Here is a 23,336-nt window from a genome sequence, read left to right on the forward strand (position 1 = left end):
AGAAGATGTGGTTTCAGCAAGTCAACAGCATCTCCCTTTCAACAGCAACTCACTTGCAGACATAAGGACAGGATAGAATCAGGAATTTCAGCTGGTTTTAGGTCACTTTGCATACAGGAAATCTAGAATTAAAGCCTTGCTGGTATGTCTTTCACTAGGAGCCTCACTGACAGCCAGAAGTTGAAGCCTTGCAGCACAAGACACAACAGAAGAAGAACAAAAGTGGCATTCAGACCTACCCCGGTGCTGAGTCAATGTAAGCATGGAAGTAGCAGTCACTTTCTATTCTGCTTCAGCATCTACAGATGTCAGCTCGGGTCTGAGCGCAGCCGCCCCGCTGCCAGGCACAGCACTCAGACACCGCCTGAGCAAGCAGCACTGACTAAGCACGGGGAAACCAAAGGCGAACGAGTGAATAACGCCTACCTTCGCTACTTGCAGGAAAACCTCTTCTTCTATAACGTGTGCGTGCACGGCAAGGATCGCAAAGGTAAAGAAAACAAAGTGATTTTGAACTCAATATAGAAAATACATTACATCGGTCTTGATACCCCCTATGAAAAAGTTAGGGCGCGTATTAAGCGAGCAGAAAGTTGCAACCCCTCCCGAAGGCCCGGGCCCTGCCTGCCCTTTCCTGCCCAGTTTCACCACAGCACAGACGGACGCACGGTGCCAGCCCTACACGGGCCACGCGAGCCCGGCGGCTGCGGTCCAAAACGGGTTCCGGAACGAGAAACCCAGGCCGGCGCCCCATCCCCAGGCGAAGCCGGCTCCCGCACCGCTCCCTCCACACGGCCGGCGGCAGCGCCGTGCCTGCGGCGGAGCGCCCGGCGGCATTCCCTCGCCGCGCTTCCTCTGCCCGCCCGGCAACGCGGCGCCGACAGCGGCGGGGGCTCCGCCGTGGGCCCACACCCGGCACGGCGGCCGCGGGGAAGCGAGGAGAGCGCCGGCCCCGCCTGCGGGCAGTCCCCCCCCCCCCCAAACCCCGGCCGCGGGGAGCGCGGCGGCTCCCGATCCCCGCCCGGCCCCGCGGGGACACGGCACCTCTTGACGCGGATGATCTGGTCGCGCATGGGGCGGATGTCCTGGAAGCTCTGCTGGTTGACCAGGCTGTAGACCAGGATGAAGCCCTGCCCGTTCTTGATGTAGAGGTCCCGCATGGAGGCGAACTGCTCGGTGCCCGCCGTGTCCAGGATCTCCAGCACGGAAGGCGACGCGTCCACCTCGATCTCCTTGCGGTAGAAGTCCTCGATGGTGGGATCGTACTTCTCGATGAACGTGCCGGTCACGAACTGCACCGTGAGCGCCGACTTCCCCACCCCGCCCGAGCCCAGCACAACCACCTTGTACTCGCGCATCCTCCCGGCGAGGCGCGGACCGCCCGCCGCCGCCCGACCCGCACCTGCCGCCGGCCCCTCCTCACCCCCCCGCCATACGGCCGCCCCCGCCCGCTCCGCGCCGCTCCCGCCGGGTGCTGCCGGCCGCGGGGCCGCGCTCCCGGGCTGCGGCGCGGGTGAGGTGGGGCGCCGGCCCCGCCCCCTCCTTCCCCGGTCGCCACGGCAACAGCCAACCGGGCGGCGCGCGCCGCCGCGCGCGGAGGGCGGGGCGGGGTGGAAGAAAGAGCGGGGAGGAGGGCGTCACGTGGCGCGCCCCGCCGCCTCCCCCGCCTGGCGGCGCCGGCCAACGGGCCAGCGCGGCGGAGGCACGTGACGCCGAGGAGCGGCGGCGACTCGGCGGACGACGGTTTCCTCCCGGCCCTCGCCCTGCGCTGTCGCCTTGGAGACAGCGGCCCCGCCCACGGCCCCCGAGCCGCTCTGCGGGCCGGCTCCGCGACACGCGCTTCCCGTGGGACCAATGGGCGGCCGCGCCGCCGTCACGCGGCGGGAGAGGGGAGCCAATGGCAGCGAGGGATGGGGGCGAGCGGGGCGGGGCTGCGGCCGGAAGTGCTGTTTGGGGGCGCGTGGCGCTGGGGTCAGGGTGGTTGTGCTCGGGTGTCTGTCTTGTACTGTGAGGCTCCAGGATTGTGAGGCTCTTGGAGCTTTTATTTCTCTTTTCTTAACCATCGCTGGTTGTGATCGGATATGGAGAGGAGGGATTTTGTGCCCATTAAGGGCTTGTGGCTCAGCCAGAGCTGCCGGTCTGCTGCTCTGAACGCTGTCGGAAAAGGGCTCTCCTGGGGCTGTGCCTCTCATCGAGCTCTTCTTCCTTTTGCGTTGTCGCCTTTGTGTCTTTTCCTCTCTGCTTTTCTTTTGGATCTGCAGAGCTTTAAAGCGAGCTTATCTCAGTAGGATGCCCACAGATTTATTCTGCCTAGAAGAGAGAAGTGCCCATAGAGTCATAGAATGGCCTGGGTTGAAAAGGACCACAATGATCACCTAGTTTCAAACCCTCTGCTGTGTGCAGGGTCGCCAACCACCAGACCCATGTATTAAACTGCCAAAGCAAAAGCACCACTACATGCACCTGTGTGATGTAAATACATTCCATGGCAAAGGTTCGAAGAATTCCTGTAGGGCTCTCAGGATCCATTTGTAAATGGCACTGAACTTGGTCAGGAATTAGTAATATTTTCAGTGAATAATCTCATTTCTGTTAGCGACACGAGAACTTTAGGTAATAAAACAGCCCACAGAAGAACATGCAGTAGCAGAAAATGCAAGATACTGCGTGCATGGGGTAATGGGTATTTGCACCATAAATCAAGGAGCTCTCTGGCAGAGGACTGGGAAAATACCCGGGTTTATTAGTCAGTGGTGAAAGGAAGCTAAGAATTTAAATTGCAGTCACAAAAAACACCCACAGATATGACTGATGGGCGTGAGGTCAAACCTCTGAGTTGCCAGTGAGGCATTACTGTGTTCTGGACTGACAAACCTTGTCCAGGAAAAGGAACCTGTACAGAAATACACCCAGGAGGGTTACTGAAGCTGAGCAAAGCTTATCTACAAGAATACACTTGGAATGCTTGTCTGGCTAGTGCAGCGAAAGCAAACATGGAGGAGGGGTTCAGCTGCTGGTAACAAATTAGTGAGGGCATGATTAAGAAGTGGCTATTTAAGCTAATAATCAAGATTGATAGAACAGTGTGGATCTAAATTGTAAATATGAGTGGAAAATGAAAATGTCATCAGACTGGGGGTTTGGCCTTGCATTCAGAACAGTAAAAGATGAATGTATCTAACAGGCTTGGTAATGTGTTGTGTTTTAGTATAGGAAGATGATGTGCCATCATATAAAAAAAAGGATTTATGTGTCTGTGCACAAGGAGGAGATTTGGCCCTCCTTTCTTACACATCCCTTAGACTAGAGCACTTTCATAGAATCATAGAATGGTCTGGGTTGAAAAGGACCACAATGATCATCCAGTTTCAACCCCCCTGCTATGTGCAAGGTCACCAACCACCAGACCAGGCTGCCTAGAGCCACAACCAGCCTGGCCTTGAATGCCTCCAGGGATGGGGATCCACAGCCTCCTTGGGCAAACTGTTCCAGTGTGTCACCACCCTCTGTGAAAAACTTCCTAATATCTAACCTAGACCTCCTCTGTGTCAGTTTAAAACCATTCCCCCTTGTCCCATCACTATCCACCCATGAAAACAGCTGTTCCCCTCCTGTTTGTATGTCCCTTCAAGTACTGGAAGGCCACAGTGAGGACTCCCCAGAGCCTTTTCTTCTCCAAGCTAACTTTCCTGATGTTCGCTCTTTCTCAGGGAGAAGCTGCTGCCTGCTGGTTTATGGTGAGAAGGGTGATCAGAATGAAGATGCAACAGGAGTGCTCAGACTGAAGAGATTCACACCAGCTGGTCTGTTTGGAGATGGTCAAGTTTCATAGGCAGTGAGACATTTTGTCACTTAATGATAGTGGGATGATGTGTGCAGGGACAAAAGAAACAGAAAAATGGGATGCATGTGGACCAGCTTTTATGGCTTGGAAGATGGTAAAGGAATGGGGCAAAATGGTCTGTGGGAGGAGCTGCTGGATGCCCAGAATGGATGACTGAGGATCTGTCACTTCACTGATGAGGCTGAAAACCTTATCATTGCCCTAGTTTTCTAGCCTTCTCCCTTGGTTGATTCTGATTCACCTGGGGAAAATGACAACGTGGAAAATTCAGCTGGTAAGTGCTGGAATTTCTGCGCTAAAAACAAATGCAGATATTAGTTATGTGTAGTTATTTTTAGTGAGCTTGAGAACATAGGGCTGCTTCGGTGCTGCCAGTTCTTTCTTTTATGCACATTGCTTATCCTTGCACTGTTCTCTACCAAATAGCTGGGAGGAAAAGGAAAAAAGTACGTTTCAAGGAAAGAGAAACTTCCTGCCACCAAAGATTGAGCTAGACAAGGCTTGTCCGGGCAAATATCTCCATCCACATCTGACGAGCAGACAGGCCGTCTCCTTTCCCAGCACGACCTCCTTTGCAGCTTCTCAGAGCACTCTCAGGAGTTATCCAATCCCCCTGTGCCGTGTGGCTGGAATTTTGCTGCCTTCACAGAGTTTAGAAACTTCAGGCTTCAGACAATTTTATTGCTCACTTCTCGAGTCTTTTATATTGAGCTATCATATTTCAGACTTCAGCAGCCTGTGGCTAACCACACTGTCTTATGATAGGCTGGAGTTTCTCTATAAATATTTTCTATTCTTACGCAGAAAACAACATACTGTTGCATAAATTTTGTGCTTGCTGCTGTGGCCTCTGAGTGCATGTTAGTGTACAAGAGATGGACAGGGCCTTTAGATCTATTTTTGTTCATTGCAGGGTAGTAGAACAACGGTGTCTTCCTGTTCTTGCTTACTGCCATATTTTTGCATTTGAGGTGGCATTGCTGTCATCGCATGGATTGCATGTACCCATGCATAATTTCAGTATGTTAGGAAGTGTAGCCAGCATTAACTGTTAAGGATTGAGATCATATTTAGTTTTCCATCTAATACTTCTTTCCAAAATGTCTGATTAGAACTGTCCGTACAGCTGTTAGCAAACTCACCATACAACTAGCTGAAGTGAAAGGTGGCTGACTTTTCTTATCCCTAGCACTTCTAGGTGATCAGACTGTTAATTTCCCTTTCTTCCCTATAGTCACATTACCCCTTTTTTACCAACTACAAAATTGTAGGTGTTTGTCATCTTCTTAAAAACAGCAACTTTCCAGATGAGAGCAGAAACCACATCAGAGCACTCATGAAGTGACAGAACACTGGACCTGAGCTTGTCTGAGGTCAGTGGCAGCCCTTGATGCACAGGAGCCAGAATAGTAGGGAGCCAGAAGGGCACAGGATAAGATCTGATGTACTGTGGAAGATCTTGTCATAGAGCTTGCTTGCAGGCCAGTTGAGATTTACTATTTCTTTGGTTGATTTGTTTGCTTGTCCTTAAGGAAATCAAGGCATTTAAGTTTTAATGTTGTAGTGCTTGTGTTTTGCAGTGGTAGAGCCCAAGTCTTATGAGAAGTGGCTGAGGGAACTGGGCTTGTTTAGTCTGGGGAAGAGGAGGCTCAGGGGAGACCTTTTCGTTCTCTCCAGCTACTTGAAAGACAGTTGTGGTGAGGGGTTGGTATCTTCTTCCAAGTAACTAATGATAGGGCTAGGGGGAATGACAAGCAAGTACACTGAAAAGGGAGATCCTAAACCGTCAGACAAGATGTGCTGGCAGCTCTTTTTCCCTCACATTAAACTGTGTATAGTCTTCATTTAAGCATCTTTGGAATCAGGAAGACAAAATTTGAACAGGTACCTGGTGTACCATGCAGATTCATGGAGTGTAAATAGACCCAGCCTGCTTGCTTAGTCTCCTCACTCCTCTGAAATCCGCACTGCCTCTCTGCTACTGTTGTAGCCTGCCTGGCCCTGTGCTGAGCCACTGCAGCCTCATGAATCTATAGAAAGCTAATCTAGACTAGAAAAGCAAATTGTGAGATAGTTGCTAGCTGTCAGGGACTCAGACAGGACGGAGGAACAGAGTTAACTCCATCCACAGCTCAAATTGGTTTAAACTCACACCTATTGCTTCCCCCAAGATGGTTTTTGTTTTGAGAAGTAAAGCAATCTAGATCACATTCTGGCAGAACTAGATTGAATTAATGCGTTTTACCGTACAACTGGGGGGGACTACAAGTGTGAACGCAATTAACTGTGGCTCTGCCAGCAGATACTCATTAAGTTGCTGTAGCTGTCACTTCCAATTGTGTGCTCCCATCCTCAGGGATTTTACTTTATTTTTTTTAACAATTTGAAAGACATGGAGACAATAGAAGTAGGCATACCAAAGTCTCCTCTCAGCCATAATTTAATTTTCTAATCAGAAAGGAGCATTCAGGCTTCAGTCCCGTGGGCTTGTTTCAGAGAATGACCACTTTGGTAGCTCTGCACATGGGGACAGCTTTCTGTTGTTACCATCTTAATAATGCTCTTTCCTGACACTGCAGATTAACTGTTTGGAGGAAGGAGACTGCTCACCAAAGGCTGGGGCTGATGATTTTTAACTACTTTGGGAAGCTGTGTATCCATCCCTGTCACGTAATAAGGTCGTCGTGTTTAATTGAAGATGGTGGTTAAATTTAAAAAGAATAATTGCTCCTGGCTCGTTTTTATTAGGAATGAAAATTTGATCAAACCATTCCCAAAGCACTGAGAAATCTAAATGAAAATATTCTGGCTTAGCTTGTGACCTGGTTTTTATTGGTTTTAGTGGAGTTTAGTGGACTTCTGCTGATGCATTACGCATTTTACAGCGAAGAGTTCTTTTGCTTACCCTGAATGCAAAGAAGAAACCTTGGTAATGTTATTAATTCAAATGAAAAGCTTCCATTACGCGTCTTAATTTTTGTGAGAAATACTCATCTGCCAATAAAGTTAAGTTAAATAGCTGTCATCCATATGTAGGTTCAAAACAGGGGAATCAGCTTCAGGATACAAAAAACCTCCAGTGAAATAAATAAAGAAGAACTAATTTATTATTCCATTTGACTCTCTCCTTATGATGTTTGAAAAATAATTCAATCACAAGATTTAAGAGAAAGTGGAAGTAATGATGATCTGTTTTTATTAAGGTACAAAACTCTTGGAGTGTCTACAGCAAACAGAGTAGACATTGCTGTCTGAGTCAGACGTGAAAGGAAATGTTTAATCCCCCATTTTAATAACCAGAATATAAGCATCACAGCCTTGTGTTTCACAAGCATTAGATTTTTGTATGTGTCAATAAAAAAATCAGTATTACAGTTACAGTCGTATTTTCTTTTTATATGGTTATTTTGAGCAAAACATTCAGAACTCAATTAATCTTTAAGATGCCTTAATTGCTGTGAGTTATACTGTAAATTAAAATAAGCTTTCCAATCCACTTTTCTTGTATTTATTTCTCAAATACCCATTTTCTTAAATGGGGCAGTGTTTAATCACTGCAGATGTGATCAAATCATAGCTGAGATAATTCTGTACATGTGCTGGAACCGGTTTAGTACTTGTGGAGCATGTCAGAGTAGAGGTGTTTGTTCTGGATGTTTGGATCTGGGTTGCCTGTTGTAGGCACGGAAGAGCAAATGGCATGCGACCTCTGCCCCAGGTCCCTGGACAGGGGCAGACCAAGGTGGGTGCTGGCTTTTGGCCATGGAGAAATGAGATTGGGTCTTTCCAAAGAAAACTCAGCAGCCACTGTGTCTGCAGTTGCTGACTTCCTCTTTGCACGCAAATAGATGGACACGTGTGCCCAGACCATGCATCACCCACCCTCCCTCATATCATACTTACGTTCCCAAGCGTGAGTTAGGAGGGGGGTTGGACTCGATGATCTCTGGAGGTCCCTTCCAACCCCTACAATTCTGTGATTCTGTGATTCTGTGACTCGTGAGGATCTTGAAGGCCAACTCCCAGCTCCACCCAGGACCACCCAAATTCCAAACTCTATGTCTCAGAGTGGTGTCCAGATGCTCCATGAACGCCGGCACTTGGGGCCATGCACACAGCCCTGTGCAGCCCGTTCCATGCCCACTGCCCTGTGGTGCAGCCCCTGTCCCTGACCCCCATCTGCCCCTCCCCTGACAGCTCCATGCCATTCCCTCGGGCCCTGTCGCTGTCACACAGAGCAGAGCTCAGTCTCTTAGATCTTACTCTTGTAGATCAAGTAGCTTGGGATGTGACGTGAGGAGGTAGTTGTCACCTGTAAAGCAACTTGTCTCTTTCTAGCTGTAGGTCTTCTTCAGGAGCTCCTGCCTTGGGAGTCTGTTGAGCCAATCGTCTGGTTGGTGAAGTAGGAAGTTCTAATTTAATGCTTTGAAATCAGGAATTGCTTCAAAGCCAAGCATTAAAAGCCTGAAAATCATTAGGATTTGGATTTTTTTTAATACTAAATGTTGGATTTGCCTTTTAATTCTCTATTCTCTAGATACCATTGCTTCATTACTTCGTCATACAGTGGGGAGTGGACTCTTCTCGCAGGTAACTACTGATAGGACCTGAGGTAATTGCCTCAAGTTGCTCCAGGAGAGATTTTGTTTGTGGATGTTAGGGGAAATTTCTTCTCTGAAAGAGCAGCAAAGCATCAGAACAGGAAATGTTCTAGTCACCATCTCTGAAGGTGTTCAAGAAGTGTGTAGATGTGGCATGAGGAGCATAGGGTGTGGTGGTGATGGGTTGGTGATTGGACTTGATGATCTTTGAGGTCTTCTCCAACCTTAACGATTCAATGATTCTCGTGTGATTTTTTAAAATAGGAGCCAGAAGTCTCATGCTCTTGATTGAATCACTGTTTGTTTAAGAGGATTCCATATCATAAATATAGAATCAGAAGTTGTGGCAAGGGGGACTGTGAACGGGGTAAAAATAGCTCAGTAACCATTCTGAGCGTGGTGATGAGTTTCTTGCAGAGGAAAACCAAAAAGGAAGTGGCTTTGTGAGGTGTACAAAGTCCACATCCTCTTCTGTAAGTCTTCAATGCTGTACAAGAATGCAACCCTTTGACATCTGCTTTCTAGCAAATTTTCAGAGCTGTGGTATACTGGGAGGCCCATCCTACAAGTGGGAGATATACATGTGTTACTTTAACAAAGAATCATTGTTAGTTTCCTTGAGGAAAGTAGCATTAAGAATTTACTTTAGCCTCTTTTTGCGTTTCCTCTTGGGACTTTTTTGTGGTCTGGTATATTTGCAGTTCAATTGTTGCATTATAATGGGGGAACAACGTACAAAACAACAACAAAAAAAATAATCCCCAAGATTAGAGTTTTTAATAACATTTGGTACCTTTCATACAGATCCAGTGTCTGAACAGAGCTGAATGTTATTGGGCTTTACTGGACATATCTTTTCCTAGTGGGTTTGGGATGCTTGTGGTGATCAATGCACATAAATGATGAATCTGCTGGAAATGCCCCTTAACAGCCTTCTCAAGGCAGTCAGTGTCTGCTAGTTTTTCCTTTTCTCTGGTTCTCCTGTCATCTTCCAAGTCAACATTTTTCTCACACTCCTACGTCTTGTCCAGTTTCTCAGCAATGGTAGAGAAATGTGTAAGCCTTTGTACTTAAGTAAAGAGATTGATGCAGCAGTTCAACAAGAGTGTTCTTCCTCAGTTGTTTTTGTCATGGTGCCATACTTTTTTGGTATTAAGGTTTGGTTCAACCTTCTTTTCCTCATCAGGCTTCATCTTGTCTTCCTTCTCTTTTTAATGTAGTGTCTTTACAACTGATCTTTCCTTAAGCTGTATTTTTGTGTTTAGCTCTGACAGAGAAACCAAGTTACAGAATTCCTACTCTTCCTCCTTGCTTCTCACTATATGCACTTCTAGTGCTTTCTCATCCAGTCAGCACAGAGCCTTTGGGTTCCAGCACAGCACTGCTTCTCCTCTACAGTCACAGCCTATAGGGTTATTGATATAGCTTGAGGAGAAAAAATATATAATTCTGTTTTTCTGTTGTGATTGCATTTACCTAAAAAGCATCCAAAAAACCCAACTGCTTTGATTGGAAGTTCAGTGTTTGCAAATTTTTTTTTTGCTTTATCAAATTGTGATGTGTCAGCTGTATAAATTTCATTGCTTGGCGTAGCTGCTGGTTTTCAGAAACACCTATGAAGGGTGTTGCCTCGACTTCTACAGAGCGACAGCACTGTAGATCTTGCTTAAAAATGTCATGGTTGGCTACCATGAAGACCTGCAACTAAAACTTGCTGGAATTTCCTTACAACTATTGAAAAGGCTGAAGAGTAGATTTTAAGAGCTGGTAAGGTTCATGCTCTGCGATGAGGCAGTTTGAGTACATCAGGGTCAGTCCTGATGGACATCTGCATAACTGCTTCTGAAAGACCTCAAGTAGTCCCATGGAAGCCTAAAGCGTGTTTTTGCCTTCACTGTTTAAGTTTCAACTTGAATCTCATTTTGTGTATTTTAAACCTGTTACACCGCATCCAATACATTCAGCAGACTTTCATGCACTGTAACACAATCTCATTTTCCCCTTGGTGTTCTCCAGTATCTCTGATCAAATTCCATCTACCCTGGGATTTTTCTTACTAAAACATCTCTGAAGTACAGGATCTAAAACCGGACTTGCTATGTGATCCAAGGCAGAGCTGGGCAGGAAGAACTCGCCTCCCAGGGAGGGTGGGAGGTTTATACCTACCAGTGTAACCTGAAGCTTTTCTTCACAGCAAAACTGTGGCCGAGTTGATTGGTGCTAAGCTTGTGATCTGTAATTAGCCTCTCCCACTCACCTCTTTCATGGAAAAGTTTTGCTCAGCTAATGATACCTCACCCCAATTTTGAGAAACTGATTGTTCCTACCTAAGGGCAGTACCTTGCACTTGTCTTCACTGAATTGCATCATGGATCTTGTGCTATTTTTTCCTACTCTTGTCAGGTTCTAATTTTGTCTTCCAACATACTTTCAGGCCCTTCTCGGCTTTGTAGCATTCTCAAATCTAATAAGCATCGTCTTTTCCATGTAATACACCAATAAATGGCTAGTTGCTGGACAGTGCCCCAATAAAATAAGTATTCGTTATGTTTACTCTTATTACATAAGAAACTACATTTATTTTATTGAGTCCAGTGCATGTTGGATGCAGCTCTATGACCACAGAAATTACGCCAGAGCAGAGAACTGAGTTAGCTAGCATAGATGGCACACAAATACCCTCTTAACTTGAAACTGTAATTGGGACTGCCTCATCTGATTCTTTAGGTAGCATTTTCTTTTTTTTCCTGAGAAGTTCCTATCTGCAAACACACAGTGCCCTTAGATATGGCTGCACCATTGATCATTCCTCCACTGAAAATATTACAGGTCAGGTAAAACTTGTGATGGCTCAACTCTTTTGTGGGCTGAGACACAACTCACCTCAATGGCCATATCTCATGCCAGGCAGCTGTTAGCAAAATCTAATTGTTTAATCAAAATGCCTAATGAATAATACGCGTTGCCATATAATTTTATTGTGCTTACTCTTCCTAAAATGTGCATTGCTGTGATATCAAATGTGCTCCTTCATCAGAGCTGCCAAATGCTTAAAAATCAAACACCGGCTTTTTTGTGAGATAAAAAAAAGTTTTAAGTGGCTATTCTCACCCAGTTTCATCGGGGAAAGCATGGGGTAAATAACTTCAGAGACAACTTAAATATCCAGCGAGGAATTGCACAAAGCCGTGGTCCAGAAAGATGTTGTCCTGCCTGTAGCATGCACCAGAAGGGAGCTATGGAGTAAATCAATACCAGATTAAACTGGGAAATCACACTGAGCACGGGCTAAGAGCCATTTTTTTCCATGCAACCTTGATGGGCATCCGCTGAAACACCGTCTCAGTGGCTTGTGGCCTTCAGTGCTTAAGCCAGCTGTGAAGGTGGCTGGTGACCCCCCAGCTTATCCATGTGTTTGAAAGGTGCGATCCATTGTCTTTTCAGCTATGGTCTAATGTAGCATGGAAATTGTTTCCCTGAAGTAATTTAAAAGTCGCTGGGAACAAAACCCAGGAAACAACTGTTTAGGTCTCCAAGACCCAGAAGAACAACTAGCTGCAGTTTAATGTGGGAGGAGGAGGAGCCAACGGTAGCTCCAAATCAACCATGAGCAAATGACCTCTCTCTCAGAGTGTGACAGATCCAAAACAGTGCTACTTATACACATCTCCACTGTGCTGAGGTATGGCTGCAGCTCATGCAGGGCTGCTTGCTGGTTTGGGGTCTGTAGGGATGTATGTTGTGAGGGGACATGGGTGCAACTCACTGCTCTGGGATCATTTAACAAGGAGGGGTTTATGCACGTATGCTAGCTGTGGTTATACGTCTCACTGCTGTGCCTGCTTTAGAAATAACACACTCCTCACCTTACCACAGTTTTCTTTACACAGAGGGAGATGGGAGCAGCCAGTTACTGGTCACTGCAGCCCTAAACATTTCTCTTAATGGTACAGATCAACCACCACGATTTGAGAGAGCAGCCTGCTCGTGCCTGTTTGAGCAGGAAATGTTATGTCTCACCTTCTAAATCAGCCTCTGTGCAGATGGCAGTGATGATAGTCAACACCTCCCCCCATCTATTTAGAAAGACAAGACAAAGCAGCACGTTTTGGTTAAATCAGGCTATTTACAAATCTCTTTGCACTTTCTTTTATTTCCGTATTTCAGGTAGTGCCTGGGGAATGGACTGTCTCCGAGCCTGATATATAGTTATACAGTACCACTAGATTAGAAGATGAAACATCTATTTAAAAACACATAAAGGAAATTAAAGAGCAGGAGCAATGTGAGCTGCAGTATATTCCATGGCCTTGAAAGCCTTCAGCTGGAGTCTCAGCCGCTATAAATTGGCGTGAACTCCAGTATCTTAAAGCTGCATTGGTTTGTGTGACCCGAGGAGGTTGTGACCTGTGAGACTACTGTATAAATATCAGAGCTTTCAACCTGCCAAGGTCAAAATAAATAATATTTTTGGTCCAGTCCTGGCTACATGCATCTGCGTCGCTCCTTGATTTAAGCAGTGCTTTACGAAGCAGCTGAGGTGAGGGCACGGCCTACATGTCTCCTTCTCTGAGAAGACTAAAGGTGCTGCACAAACCATTTTGAGCCATTTTCTTGTATCAGTTTTATGGTGAATTGACTCAAGTGTGCAGGCTCCTGGAGAGTGAAGCCACATCCAGCTGTGCCTTAGAATTAGGCTAAAATACAAAAGAGAGACAGCTGTTTCTCTCTGCGAGTATTTGTGAAGTAATACGTAGGTTGCTCTGAAAGTGATGCCTCCTATTTCTTTCCATTGAAACTACAGCAGATACACCATAACACTCTGATAGAGCAGTTTTTCAGCTATGAAACACTCTTCTTCGACACAGTCAGCACCATTAGCTAAGCATGCCACGCTTGTAAAAAATCTGCACCGGTGGAGGTGACCCACTGTTGCTGTCTGCACTGCTGAAATGTATCGCCCACTGCCTCACTGTGCTCGCATCCATTGGTTGGGCTCTGGAAACATTCAGCAAGTGTCAGTGAATGTCTATGTGTGCTCTTTTTTCTGCATGGGGGAATTCAGTGAGACTCCTTTGCTTCATACACTCTTCCATGTCAGATGCCATTCTGTCAGACTGCCCCTCTGCTGCCATCTGTCACGCAGCAACAACGTGGAATGGGATATTGGCCGGAAGTCACATGGCATCCTCTACTGCCATACCACCACCATCCACCTCTGATGTTGTGGGCCAACATCATAAAAAAAGGAGGCACTACTTTTGGAGCAGCTCTTGTAGTAGTAACAGTAAAGGAAAGTAAAATAAACTGCTTTGTTTGTGCTATTTATAAAAGTAATGATTCAATTGACTATGAAATGATGGTTGATTTTGGGCACTTTGAGTGACTAATGTTTGATTCTGACCGAGTCATTTTCTGAGAGAAGAAGAAAGCAAGCTGTGCTCTGAAGAAAGAGCTCTGGATTTATATAGAGAGGTGCTGCTGGGTAGCACTGCTGGCATCCTTTATTTAAGCAGGAATAATTGTATTGCACAGGAAACTTGGATTTGAAAGCAATTCCTGTGATAATTACTCCTACAGCGGAATTCACCAAAACTTGAAGGCTGGTCTCATGTCACAGAAGATCATCTCCATTTGGGCTAAAATTACAGCAAAGGGAGAGGAAACAGGCAAATAAGAAAGAATGTAGGCTCTGAAAAGACAGGCCCTTTCAAGAAAATGGTTCATTTCAGCAAGAAGGGGCAAAGTGTCTCTTGGAGTGATCATCTGATGCAGATGGATGTGAGAGGCAAGTAAGAGAACAACAGTGCTGTGCTTGGATTTCTGTTCAAGTGTCCCTGCTGGGTTCTTGTTGTACAATGCCCCCTCACTGTGCTACCACTTCGCTTTCCATTGGGTTTCCACAATACCTGATAGCTGTCATCAAAACCTGCCCCATGGGGTGCATTCACTGTGAAATACCAGCAAATTTATCTCACCCAGTAGTTGGAACACTTCTTAAAATGGGCTTATTTACAGCGAGCCTGGAAGGAAGCCTTCGCCATCTTCTCCTTGGTCTCAAAACATTGTGTGGAGCAGGCTGGACACTGTCTGCAAAAAGTCCTCTCCAGGAATGTCCTGGCCACTCTACCATCAACACAAAGTGAATCCCTAATTAAGCAGTGCTTTAAATACTCAGACCCTTGTGGCTTCCTGCTTTAGTTACGAGAATGAAGACTGTCTGGTCAGTCTAACTGGAAATAACTCCCACACAGGCTTTTTTTTCACAGCAAGGGGGTTGGAACCAGATGATCTTTAAGTTCCCCTCCAATCCAGGCTATATTGTGATTCTTAGGATTCATAAGCTTGCAGGAAATGTTTCTGTGTGGCATAAGATGGTTTAAGAACCCCACAACCTCAGACAGAAGTGAAGGAGCAGAAGTTGGCAGGCAGCACGGGGTTCCCGTGGTGCACATATGCTCAGAAGAGAAGCTGAGGTGAAAGTCAGAACAAGGAGGATTTGGCTGCTGGGGGTGGGTGGGGAGATGCACAGCACCATGAGCCCCAGAACTGCCTGGCAGGGGTCACCCAGGCACCTCTGCTGGCTCCAGCCTCCCCTTCTCGCTCCATTTACTCACGCAGAAAGTCTGGGGCTGAATGCAAAAGGCCTAACTTTTGTGCAGTAAAAATATGCTTTTGTTATTACTCTAATTCATCTTCCACCTGACATTAGTGGGCCAGGACAGAGAAAAAGATGGCTAGAAGAAAACTATTGCCACTGTTTAGGCAGTCCATAAAAATACTGTACTACATCTGGAAAATAGAGCGCTTGAAATGAGAAAGTGCAGAGTTAGCTGACAATTTGATGCAACTAATTCAGTTGCATTTGCTTTATTGGCTCTCCGTATGTTGCAAATTATTTTTGGATTGTACTTCATACAGAGGAATATTTGAATTACCTTGCTGCAGAGGCCGTTCTGTGAGGGGTAAGAGGAATTGATCTAGTAGACAAATGAGTGCATCTGAGATGCGCATTTAAAGAGGACTGAAGCAAACTGGAAATTAAGTAGCCTGACCTTTGAAAGCTGCAAAAGATGTGCAAGCCATCTAACCGCCAAGTAGACTGGGGAGAAAAACACCAAACAGAAGTTCCCATACATAGAACTAGATCAGACAGAGTAAAGTGGGTCCACCCAAACAATTTAGAATAAAACAATGTGTTTGCATATGAGAATGGTCCTTTGTAATGGTTTTAAACTAAGACAGGGGAGTTTAGGTTAGATATTAGGAGGAAGTTCTTCACTCAGAGGGTGGTGACACAGTGGAACAGGTTGCCCAAGGAGGCTGTGGATGCCCCATCCCTGGAGGCATTCAGGGCCAGGCTGGATGTGGCTCTGGGCAGCCTGGTCTGCTGGTTGGTGACCCTGCATATAGCAGGGAGTTGAAACTGGATGATCACTGTGGTCCTTTTCAACCCAGTCCATTCTATGATTCTGTGATTACAATTGCATTCGCATTAAGTTATAAGGATAAAATCATACTTGCATTGATACAATCACAATGATGGAATAAGACCCATATGAAGATTATGCCTGATGCTATATGTCAGAGGGGTATGGTAATTCTAAATTCCTCCCTATAACCTAGTGAGGGATACCAACATCTCAAAGTCACCAAATGTGAAATCTGTGTTGGCGATTTATATGACTTTCTCAAGAATGCAGCTATGAGCTGCTCTTCAGCCTTACCTCCATGAGCGTGTGGGCATTTGGGTGACATGAGAAGCATTTCTAGGCACCGCTGTAGGTGAATACAAGCTTACATATGCAAAAATACTTGGTGATGCTGAGTACCTAAGGCCTCCACAGGCACCTCCAGACTTGAGATATCCATCCAGCTCTGTGTTCCTTCAGAACAGCAGCTCCAGGCCAAGTGTCTGAGATGATAGAACAGCTACAGGTAAAAAGCGGAATCCTTCCTAGCAGCTTCCCAAGTGTGGGAAGCTTGCTGGCTCACAGTAGCACTGTCAGTCACCAACTTCAGCATCTCTGAATGCACTCCACTGGCATTCAGCATGGTGGCCTTAGGCTGAAAACAAGGAACTAAATGCATCTCCTCTGTCTAACACCCTGTGAAATGAGAGGCGCTTGCAGCAAGCCTCACTGCCACCAGCGGCACCTCCACCCTGAGCACAGCCGCGACACCAACAACGCGGCCAAGGAGGATGATCACCAAAACTTGTTTTCCTTCGGAGCAGTATCCAAATGCAGCTCTTTGAAGATGAGAGGAGCAGGGTGTCCTTCCTGCAGTGATTTTCCCACATCATAAAGCCACGTGCATTTTCCTCACTGGGAAAGAAACTTTTGATGGAAATGATGCGACTGCAGCACTGCACTGCTCGTATGAGCAGTTTGCACCATTATCCTACTTGTAGGGATTTTTCCCCTCTTGTAGCAGAAGGTATTTTCATAAAACAACGTGTAATTTATTTCCCGTAGGTTCTGAGGGTTCTCTAACCACTGAACTGGTCGAATAAGAACTTAGCACATTTGTGTAATTTGTTAATTCACAGACGATCTAACTATATAATCTATACCTATCACAATTTGCTCAAATACATTACATACCAGGAACAGTGAACTGCTTTGATGCAGCAGCTGGGATGGTATTTCCCCCACCACCTCCCACAAAAGCAACAGAATCACTGTGGTCCCTCTGAAAAGCCTTCTGAACTGTCAATTATATGACATTAAAAAGGGAGGTTACTTGAAAAGTAGGGCTTGGCAAGGGCTTGGCTAGAGAAATGATTGCAGGCATAGGGAACATGGTATGCATGTGATCAGATGCCAAGGAAGGCTTTTTAGCAGCTCCAGTCAAGGTGTATTTTTGGGTCCTATCAACTCACACAGTGAAAGCCTCTGGCAGAAGGTCCAGTACGGAGACCACACTGCCTGATTGCCATGCTCACGAGTCCCCTCTCCTTCATCAGCCACAATTCAGAAGGGCTGGGTGTTGCTAGACTTTCTGCTGGAGAGAAACAGCTCTTTTTGAAACCAACCCCAGCTGCTGTTTTGGTAACTTGCTCAGCAGACACTCCCAGAGCGCAGCACAGAGACGGCTGAACCAGTTTTGGCTTCCTCCACTGTGTACAAACATGCAAAGCTATCCCAGCAGGTACTGACCTCTCAGATGTCACACATCCTTTTGTTTCACGTTATTAATTTCAGTGGGCCTGCAAAAAAAGCAGCCCTCAGATTGCTTCAGACCTCTGAACTGCAAAACAGAGCCACTGGAAGTATGAATCATGCCTTACGGCCATGGATGTGCCGCGTGAGGCCTGAGGACATGGAGCTGGCCAGGCTGATGTGAAGCAATGTGATGTCCCTAGGGCAAGGGACTGTCCCCTGGGGGGACACAGCATTTGGCACTGAAGTGGTGACACCAGACTGTGTGTGAGGGCACACGTGGCTGCTGAGCCTGCGGCCAGCTGTCCTGTGGAGAGCACCAAAGGTTTCCAAAATCTCCTCTCTGGAAATACCTTCTTCTGGAAACCCTGAAATTATCTTTGCACACGGAGATGTACAAAGATAACTGGCTTGGTGGGCTCCCAAAAGCTCTCGTCTCCCAGAAGAGCTTCTCCATTGCTATGCAGGAAACAAAGACATTTTTGGATGAGAAAATGAACACATCCTGACCTTGACAACTCACCTGAAAGTCACTGCAGGCTGAGGTTTAACTCAAAAGAGCGTAAACAGAGAAAGTTTCACCTCCTCAATCTTTAGGTGAATTTGAATAGTTTGCTGCTCCTGCTTCACAATGCCTTTGTAGCCCTCTAATTCTCCAGCCCTCTCTCTGCAAGGCAGCCCTGTGTCTCTCCTCCAACCCACATGCTTGTTCTCAGCAGGCTTCTGGCTCCATTCGCTTGTGATGCATCCAAACTGACTGGTTGACCTGGTGGTTTTCCACATCACTTGTGACCTTGGACTCCTTTCAAACCAGTCCCATGCTGATGCAATGTGTACAACCTTATGACACAAATTCTTGATTCTGCATGTTCCTAAGGGAGCAGAAATTGTTACTTCCTTTAACCGTTTAAACAGTGGATCAGAGGAGATGGCGTGAGGAAACCGTGAAGCTGAAAACCAGTGTTTTTAATCTCTCCTCTGCCACTGAGCTCGTTGTGTGATCTCTGTGTGCTTGGGCAATGCTGTTCTCCCAGAGGAACTATGAGATGATGAGGATGAGTTGATGGCATAAAGCTCTGTGAGATATGGGCAAGGCAAGAGGATGGAGCGTGACAAACCCTGCAGTGCTTACCCATCTGTGAGCTACTAGTGAGCACCTGCAGGTGGGAGGGGCACAAAATGGCTTTGGGGGAGCTAAATCCATGTGGTCCAGTGTCATAGAATCATAGAAGGGCCTGGGTTGAAAAGGACCACAATGATCATCCAGTTTCAACCCCCGTGCTGTGTGCAAGGTCACCAACCACCAGACCAGGCTGCCCAGAGCCACATCCAGCCTGGCCTTGAATGCCTCCAGGGATGGGGCATCCACAGCCTCCTTGGGCAGCCTGTTCCAGTGTGTCACCACCCTCTGAGTGAAGAACTTCCTCGCTGGCACAGGAACATCACACTACTGCCCAAAGCACTGCTCTGTGCAGGATGCAGGCAGGAGGCAGGGATGGTCCTATGGCAGGCAGCAGGCGTGTGCTGTTCAGCAAGGCAAAAACCATGTGTGTTTAGGACACGTAACAATTTGTTCCTTGAATATGCAATCAAGAAAAATGGTAAGCTTTTAAAAGACAACCTGTGCTTCCTTTGGTCCATATTTGCTGCCCCTGCCCCTTCTTCTCAGTCACCTCTCGACAAAAGAAGGGTCCGACTCGGCTGTCACTTTAAAATGCTTCTTTTTATTTCAGTGGTTGTACATTGGGTGAATGAATTGAACGTCACAACAGAAATAGAATGGCTATTTAACAGACCACTAGTAGTTATATGCTGGAATCGAGCGAATGGAGGGGCTTCTCAAACTGTTACCAAGGTGTTGGTGTGAGCGCTGTCAGTTATACTGGATGAGAGAGGCAAACAAAAAGGTATTTTGGTGAGGAGCTGCATCGCTCGAAGGAAATTACGCTGAGACATCTCAAGTAGCTTGAAACTACGCCTCAGCCGCAGTATTCACTGCCTCTGTGTTGGCCCATCTCATGGTTCCTTTGGGGGGTTTTATTTGTGTGTTTTTTGTTGGTTTTTTTTTTTTTTTTTTTAATTAAACAAAGCATTTAAAATTTAATCATCTTCGTTAGACTTTTTTTTTTTTTTTAAATATAAACAAAGTTTTGGCAAATAATATTTATACAGAAAAATAGTTTTAGATCTTCCCAAATTTTGAAATAGTCTATAAAATTACTTTATAAATAAATAAAATGCAGAATCTGTTGTACACGTATTTGCACATCTCTGTAATTGCCTCCTTACCGTTAGCATAGGTTTGTACTCTTACAGTTTTTTAGGAATATTACAAAGTCGTCAAGTCGGAAAGTGGATCTCTTATTAAAAATACATTTTCTCTTTTTGTCTGTCAGTTTATCTGGATGAAAGACCTGATGTATCTGAAGCTTCGTCATCCATGGGCAAAAAATAGTCGTATTGGATTACTTGTAGAAAACATAGAATAACAGTTATTTCGAAACATAAAAAGTTCACACAAAACGATGTCTTGAAGAGTTATCTACATAAAATATTTAAACAACATGGATAATTTACCATTTAGTATTATACAATAAGCTACCCAAATGCCTAAATTAACTATTATAAAAAAATAAAAACAACTTTGACAGATATAGGCAAGTTGCAGTGTCAACTACCTAGTTATAATGACTGAGAAAGTCTACAAATATTAGTGTTTTAATAGTATATAATGGTGATACCTTAACTGCTAAAGTAACAAGTTAAGATACGTTATTTTCCCACAAATTAAAACTAACGCAACGTTACAAGCACTATGTTAATTTTACAGTCGAATTGTGATCCTTGGTTGTTTTTTTTTTTGCTTTTTTTTTGTTTTTTTTTCTGTCAGATGATCAAATCTCCAGCTTTATATATAAATAGATAGCAATTAGACATTGGACGAACAAGATTTAGCCCGGAAATCGTTTCCTAGACAAACAGTTCCACTCTTAGTGCCTTCAGTCGTTCCCAACGGGCAGTGCTGCCAAAGTTTAAAATAGTTTACAATCAATCTGAAGAGGTTAAGTTAAAATACTGCTATCACTAATAATGTCCACATAGAAAACTTATGCTGCAAACAATTATACATAATATCCACTTATAACAGCTGTCTTGTTTTTCAAACAATAATTTAAAAACTATGTCATTTCTGTGATACATGTGCAACATATAAAATGTGAAAATATGAAATATTTGGTACAATAGTGCTTGAAACAAATCTCAAATCAAACAAATGAAATTTTAATTATACATATATAATTACCTTGTAAATCAACAAAGTATTTAAAAAAGTAAACAACATTAAAATCTGCTTCATCCATATATATGTATGTATGTATATATAATATGTATATAATTGTATTAAAGATATCTTCATACTTTCGTGACATAAAATATGTTTTTAAAGAAAAACAATTAAAAGAACTATTTTTTCTCCATTCTAATCTGGTTACAATCGCATAACCCAATTAAAAAAAAACGCAAATACAGTAATGATTTATTAAACTGAATCTCGTTCTACATTCTTAGTGTTCAGTTAATAACCTAGATTAAAGTCACTTACGAAGTCTCAGTGACTAAACTGAATTTTAATTAAATTAGAGTATTGTACACTTCTCTTCATCCACAGCCTTCTTTCTCTACTTTCCTTTTGTCAGTTTGGTCTTTTCGTTTGATTTTACGTCGGCCGAGGTTACTCTTAGTCCCTAAGGGCTCGGATCTTTTGGGTAACCCGACCACGAGTCTGAGAGATATTTGCTTCTGCTAGGATTGACTGTTGGCATCAGGCTCACTTTCACCAAGTCTGATGTGACAAAATTTAGGCACTTCTGCAAAGTCTCTTTTAAAAACATTATAAATATACTCGTAAAATAATATTTTCAAGACTTTGTTCTTTTGGGGACTGAAAGGGGTATGAAGCTCATACTGTGCAAAATTTCTCACTTCTTTTTTTTTCTTTTTTTTCTTTTTTTCTCCTATTCTGCTATGACTCAAATGCAACTTCTCCATACAAGTCAAACACCAACTATGTGCATCTAAAGAATTTGTGCTTTACTTTGGGTTTCTGGCTAAAAATTTCAGACTGGCAGGGTGACGTGCAGGACGCCGGGCTCTGTTGCACTTCCTCCCTCTCGGAGTCAAATTGCTCGGGGAGCAAAACCAGGAGTTTTTTTAAGCAAGAAGAAAACCCCCAATTATAGTTTGGGCTCAAACTAACTGTGCAACCGGGATATGTTTTTAGCCAATACAAATTAATTATTGCTGAGCTTGAAAGATTCATGAACTGCGAATCTCCCAAGGCTAACTCAATTGGACCATTTCCATTAGGTATAGTTATGGAGAAAAGACAACGTTTGCAAGAATTAAACTATGCTTAGAAAATCTTCAAAACTAAATGTTACCCTTTATGTCTTGAAACATCACAGCTGGTATCAGGTAGTTAACTATTTTAGGTCGGAGTATAGTAAGCATACCATATTTAATATTCATATATGACATAGCAGCACTAGCTTTTTAGAGTTTGTGATTTGTCCGTAAGAACAAATTCTTTACTTAGCATGCAGTTTGTGGCAATTCTAGAGAGGAGGAGACAGGATAGTATGTACAGTAGCCGTGCTTGGCCATCCGCAGGGAGGCTTCGTGGCACTCCGTCCCGTTCCTGCTGATTACTTCAGGATTATCTGTGGAGAGAAAGGAAAGCGTGATCACGCCGCTGGGTGAAGCCGCCGAGTCCCCATAATGGGCAGCACTGCTCTGACTACAGCCGGCCTCTACAGGACAGCCTCCCATGCTCTGAATGCTGGGTGGAAGCCCGTGAGTCTCACAGGCCTGCTCAGTGCATCCTCCGCTGAGCGAGGACACGTGGAGGGGGTGGTTTAGGTAACAAAATGCGAGAGGGAATCGGGGAACCACGCTTGCCCGACAAGATGCCCCAACTCTGGACCTTGCTAGGGGGCTGGAGAAGCCCCCAGTGCCCACCTCCTTGTGACAGCCAAATGGGGAACAGCATGGAGCAGAGGCAGAGCCGCTCACCACTACCAAGCCAAAAAAAACAAAGGTGTACCGGGCTGGATGTTTGTGACAAGCTAAAGTGTTGGGTTTTTTTTAATGCATTTCCAGCAACTGCTAATTTCTAACACATTATCTGCAGGTCAGTGAGTTGAGAGCTCATTCACGCTTCCTCACACCAGCAGGTCCAGGGGGATGGTCCTAAAGGCACCCCTGTGCACCCAGCCAGTCGCTAACCTGCCGGCTTGTCTCCAATGGCCTCAGCCTAAGAGTGAAGCAACCATTCTGCAGATGCAAGCTCTTGTGACTCCAATACTGTGATGGTTTTGGGCAGGATGTGCCCAGTGAGCTTCCAAAATATGAAGGCAATCGACTCAACCAGCACGCAGTACTGGGAGATGATCTGCATTTCCATCCTCTTCCACATAAAGGGCCGTCAGTGAATGGGATATCAAAAGCACGGGGTCTGATGTTTTACCATGCTGTTGCTAATCTGTACTCCAGACCAAAGCACAAGTCAAGGAACTAGAGTGCATTGCTTGCTCTTCCTGTTTGATTTGGCACTCTGTGTATTTTAAGCCGTGTTTGTAAGTAGTCTGCAAGACAGGCATGACAGCACTTTGACCTACTTGTGTAGTACGCAGACAGACCGCTGCTTAATGCAATATTTATTTTAAA

General features: G+C 45.1%; 2 protein-coding genes across 11 annotated transcripts in view; both read right to left on the minus strand.

Moving 5' to 3' along the window:
* The window catches only part of RAP2A (RAP2A, member of RAS oncogene family), a 32,802-nt gene extending 31,374 nt beyond the window's left edge, over positions 1-1,428 (minus strand). Inside the window, exon 1 of the mRNA XM_048933236.1 lies at positions 1,045-1,428. Coding sequence (XP_048789193.1) covers positions 1,045-1,358 — 314 coding nt within the window. The 5' untranslated portion in view covers positions 1,359-1,428. The remainder of the gene's footprint in view (positions 1-1,044) is intronic.
* Positions 1,429-19,313: 17,885 nt separating this feature from the next.
* The window catches only part of MBNL2 (muscleblind like splicing regulator 2), a 105,864-nt gene continuing 101,841 nt past the window's right edge, over positions 19,314-23,336 (minus strand). For 7 of the 10 annotated variants that reach the window (XM_048933219.1, XM_048933217.1, XM_048933216.1 and 4 more), the window contains one exon: positions 22,209-22,330. In XM_048933219.1, the coding sequence (XP_048789176.1) occupies positions 22,316-22,330 (15 nt within the window). In that variant the 3' untranslated portion in view covers positions 22,209-22,315. Of the gene's footprint in view, positions 22,331-23,336 lie in introns of all 10 variants that reach the window. The other 3 variants (XM_048933218.1, XM_048933215.1, XM_048933220.1) reach the window with 2 other exon arrangements.

Source organism: Lagopus muta, chromosome 1 (genome assembly GCF_023343835.1).
Source record: "Lagopus muta isolate bLagMut1 chromosome 1, bLagMut1 primary, whole genome shotgun sequence".
NCBI lineage: Eukaryota > Metazoa > Chordata > Aves > Galliformes > Phasianidae > Lagopus > Lagopus muta.